The sequence below is a fragment of the Silurus meridionalis genome, chromosome 14 (genome assembly GCF_014805685.1).
Source record: "Silurus meridionalis isolate SWU-2019-XX chromosome 14, ASM1480568v1, whole genome shotgun sequence".
Classification (NCBI taxonomy): Eukaryota; Metazoa; Chordata; class Actinopteri; order Siluriformes; family Siluridae; genus Silurus; species Silurus meridionalis.
The window spans coordinates 1,341,668-1,346,689 of NC_060897.1; the positions used below are offsets into that span (position 1 = coordinate 1,341,668).

A 5,022-nucleotide genomic window follows, 5' to 3' on the forward strand; every position below is an offset into this window, starting at 1 on the left:
ATGTTTGTGGTGTTTATGGTCATGTTTATGGTCATGTTTATGGTCATGTTTGTGGTGTTTATGGTCATGTTTATGGTGTTTGTGGTCATGTTATGGTCATGTTTATGGTGTTTATGGTCATGTTTATGGTCATGTTTATGGTGTTTATGGTCATGTTTATGGTGTTTATGGTCATGTTTGTGGTCATGTTTATGGTGTTTATGGTCATGTTTGGTCATGTTTATGGTCATGTTTGTGGTCATGTTTATGGTGTTTATGGTCATGTTTATGGTGTTTATGGTCGTGTTTATGGTCATGTTTATGGTCATGTTTGTGGTGTTTATGGTCATGTTTATGGTCATGTTTATGGTGTTTATGGTCATGTTTATGGTCATGTTTATGGTCATGTTTATGGTCATGTTTATGGTGTTTATGGTCATGTTTGTGGTCATGTTTATGGTGTTTATGGTCATGTTTATGGTTTTTATGGTCATGTTTATGGTCATGTTTGTGGTGTTTATGGTCATGTTTATGGTCATGTTTATGGTCATGTTTATGGTCATGTTTATGGTGTTTATGGTCATGTTTATGGTTTTATGGTCATGTTTATGGTCATGTTTATGGTCATGTTTATGGTCATGTTTATGGTCATGTTTATGGTGTTTATGGTCATGTTTATGGTGTTTATGGTCATGTTTGTGGTCATGTTTATGGTCATGTTTATGGTCATGTTTATGGTGTTTATGGTCATGTTTATGGTCATGTTTATGGTGTTTATGGTCATGTTTATGGTGTTTATGGTCATGTTTATGGTGTTTGTGGTCATGTTTATGGTCATGTTTATGGTCATGTTTATGGTCATGTTTGTGGTCATGTTTATAGTGTTTATGGTCATGTTTGTGGTCATGATTATGGTCATGTTTATGGTGTTTATGGTCATGTTTATGGTCATGTTTATGGTGTTTATGGTCATGTTTATGGTCATGTTTATGGTGTTTATGGTCATGTTTATGGTGTTTATGGTCATGTTTGTGGTGTTTATGGTCATGTTTGTGGTGTTTATGGTCATGTTTATGGTCATGTTTGTGGTGTTTATGGTCATGTTTATGGTGTTTATGGTCATGTTTGTGGTCATGTTTATGGTGTGTTTGGTCATGTTTATGGTCATGTTTGTGGTGTTTATGGTCATGTTTATGGTCATGTTTGTGGTGTTTGTGGTGTTTATGGTCATGTTTATGGTTTTATGGTCATGTTTATGGTCATGTTTATGGTGTTTATGGTCATGTTTATGGTCATGTTTATGGTGTTTATGGTCATGTTTATGGTGTTTATGGTCATGTTTGTGGTCATGTTTATGGTCATGTTTATGGTCATGTTTATGGTGTTTATGGTCATGTTTATGGTCATGTTTATGGTGTTTATGGTCATGTTTATGGTGTTTATGGTCATGTTTGTGGTCATGTTTATGGTGTTTGTGGTCATGTTTATGGTGTTTATGGTCATGTTTATGGTCATGTTTGTGGTCATGTTTATAGTGTTTATGGTCATGTTTATGGTCATGTTTATGGTCGTGTTTATGGTGTTTATGGTCATGTTTATGGTCATGTTTATGGTGTTTATGGTCATGTTTATGGTCATGTTTATGGTGTTTATGGTCATGTTTATGGTGTTTATGGTCATGTTTGTGGTGTTTATGGTCATGTTTGTGGTGTTTATGGTCATGTTTATGGTCATGTTTGTGGTGTTTATGGTCATGTTTATGGTGTTTATGGTCATGTTTGTGGTCATGTTTATGGTTTTATGGTCATGTTTATGGTCATGTTTGTGGTGTTTATGGTCATGTTTATGGTCATGTTTGTGGTGTTTGTGGTGTTTATGGTCATGTTTGTGGTGTTTATGGTCATGTTTATGGTCATGTTTATGGTGTTTTTGGTCATGTTTATGGTCATGTTTATGGTCATGTTTGTGGTGTTTATGGTCATGTTTGTGGTGTTTATGGTCATGTTTATGGTCATGTTTATGGTGTTTTTGGTCATGTTTATGGTCATGTTTATGGTCATGTTTGTGGTGTTTGTGGTGTTTATGGTCTTGTTTGTGGTGTTTATGGTCATGTTTATGGTCATGTTTATGGTGTTTTTGGTCATGTTTATGGTCATGTTTGTGGTGTTTATGGTCATGTTTGTGGTGTTTATAGTCATGTTTATGGTCATGTTTATGGTGTTTATGGTCATGTTTATGGTGTTTGTGTTGTTTATGGTCATGTTTATGGTCATGTTTGTGGTGTTTATGGTCATGTTTATGGTCATGTTTATGGTGTTTATGGTCATGTTTATGGTCATGTTTATGGTGTTTATGGTCATGTTTATGGTCATGTTTATGGTCATGTTTATGGTCATGTTTATGGTCATGTTTATGGTCATGTTTATGGTGTTTATGGTCATGTTTATGGTGTTTATGGTCATGTTTGTGGTCATGTTATGGTCATGTTTATGGTCATGTTTGTGGTGTTTGTGGTGTTTATGGTCATGTTTATGGTCATGTTTGTGGTGTTTATGGTCATGTTTATGGTCATGTTTTTGGTGTTTATGGTCATGTTTATGGTCATGTTTTTGGTGTTTATGGTCATGTTTATGGTCATGTTTATGGTCATGTTTGTGGTGTTTATGGTCATGTTTATGGTGTTTATGGTCATGTTTATGGTCATGTTTATGGTGTTTATGGTCATGTTTATGGTCATGTTTATGGTCATGTTTATAGTGTTTATGGTCATGTTTGTGGTGTTTATAGTCATGTTTATGGTCATGTTTGTGGTGTTTATGGTCATGTTTATGGTCATGTTTGTGGTGTTTATGGTCATGTTTATGGTCATGTTTGTGGTGTTTATGGTCATGTTTATGGTCATGTTTATGGTGTTTATGGTCATGTTTATGGTGTTTGTGGTGTTTATGGTCATGTTTATGGTCATGTGCTGATCGTTGCTGATGTTTGCGTTTCCTGTTTCCTCTCTCAGCAGAGTGCTGTGTCTCACATGCAGGGCATGCTCCCTCTGCAGGGTCTCAACCAGCCCATGGTGCATCCTACAGGAGCAGGTGCTCAGATCCAAACCCAGTGGAGACAGTCGATCCCAGGTGTGTGTGAGCAGGTGACACACACACACACACGCACACACTCACACAGCACACAGTGAGCATGCTAGCATCAGAACTGTTACTGATTTAGCAATTTCAAAAAGTATTGATGGGCTTTCCTTGTTCTCCAGTAGAAGATTTAAAGAGATGTGTGTTGTGGGGATACTTCCCCACCGACGTTCCTGATATCTGATACGTTCCCACCGATGTTCCTGATATCTGATACATTCCCACCGACGTTCCTGATACCTGATACATTTCCAGCGATGTTCCTGATATCTGATACATTCCCACCGACGTTCCTGATATCTGATACGTCCCCACCGACGTTCCTGATATCTGATACATTCCCACCGACGTTCCTGATACCTGATACATTTCCACCGATGTTCCTGATATCTGATACGTTCCCACCGACGTTCCTGATATCTGATACATTCCCACCGATGTTCCTGATATCTGATACGTTCCCACCGATGTTCCTATTATCTGATACGTTCCCACCGACGTTCCTGATATCTGATACGTTCCCACCGACGTTCCTGATATCTGATACGTTCCCACCGACGTTCCTGATATCTGATACGTTCCCACTGACGTTCCTGAAATCTGATGCATTCCCACCGACGTTCCTGAAATCTGTTGCATTCCCACCAAAGTTCCTGAAATCTGATGCATTCCCACCGACGTTTCTGAAATCTGATGCATTCCCACCGACGTTCCTGATATCTGATACGTCCCCACCGACGTTCCTGATATCTAAAATGTCCAAACCGAAATTCCTTATATCTGAATCCTGGTTGCTATGCAAACATGAATATTCGTAGTCTTTGGTTTTGCACGTGTGAAGGCGTACTGACGTCTGTATCCTTCGCGTCTCACTTATTTTTTTCCATTCCAGGTCAGATGATGATGAGCGCCGGTCCGAGGGGCGCAGTCGCCCAGAACCAGGGCATGCCCCAGGTCTCGAGCGTGATGGAGGACGAGATTCTTATGGACCTTATCTGAGGAGTCTTGCAGACTTTCTATTTTTTTTCCTTTCGCTTTATACGGAAGAAGCGCCGGTGGTTTGTTAGTGAGGTTTTATTTCCCGAAATCAAACCACCTAACGTTGTGGCCACGCCCACTTCCATTTAAATCGGATTATTCTTGTATTTTTTACGCTTTTACTTTCGCAGAGGTTTTTACTTTTCTCTTAAGTTGGGCTGCGTCGCTGATGCGACCGTCGTCCTCGCCGCTCTCGCCGCCGCCGCCCCCCAGCATCCCTGCTGTTCTTTTAGGAAAATGAAATAAAGATGGTGCAGGTTTTTTTTTTGTCTGTCCAGCAATTTTTTTTTTTGTCCCATAGGGAGACAAAAAAGTTGTGTGTGTGTGTGTGTGTGTGTGTGTGTGTGTGTGTGTGTGTGTGTGTGTGTGTGTGTGTGTGGGCCTGAAATAGAGCGAGCAGTCGATTCGTTTAATGCCTGTTTCTGCCAAACCGTGTCACAGTGTTAATTTTAACTACTCCAATATTTCGCGGAGTCGTACCGCGTCCCCTCAGTGCCAGCTCCTGATACCAGATGGCATCGTTTGGCTCTTATTCCTGGCACAACGCGCCATCAGGTCGACCGCATGCGCACAACGTCTGCAGAAATAGCACACGCACATGTACGCACACACACACACACACACACACACACACACACACCCTCACTAAGTGTCCTGGGTTGGAAAACATAATCTCCTTTACCTCTTACCAGATGCTGAGACTTTACCACCATCTATAAGCCATTTTATATATTATATAGTGTTTACTGTGTGTATTCTTTCTTTGTGGGGGAGGGGGGATTAATTATCCTCGTTAATTTTTGCCGCCTCTTTTTTTTTCCCTATTAGTTAAATATGATCCGAGTTTACGCTCCAACCGAGCAACAAA

General features: G+C 39.9%; 1 protein-coding gene across 3 annotated transcripts in view; it reads left to right on the top strand.

Moving 5' to 3' along the window:
* The window catches only part of med25 (mediator complex subunit 25), a 22,276-nt gene extending 17,860 nt beyond the window's left edge, over positions 1 to 4,416 (top strand). For 2 of the 3 annotated variants that reach the window (XM_046865773.1, XM_046865775.1), the window contains 2 exons: positions 2,990 to 3,107; positions 4,009 to 4,416. In XM_046865773.1, coding sequence (XP_046721729.1) covers positions 2,990 to 3,107; positions 4,009 to 4,115 — 225 coding nt within the window. In that variant the 3' untranslated portion in view covers positions 4,116 to 4,416. The remainder of the gene's footprint in view (positions 1 to 2,989; positions 3,108 to 4,008) is intronic. The other variant, XM_046865774.1, reaches the window with a different exon arrangement.
* Positions 4,417 to 5,022: the final 606 nt, after the last annotated feature.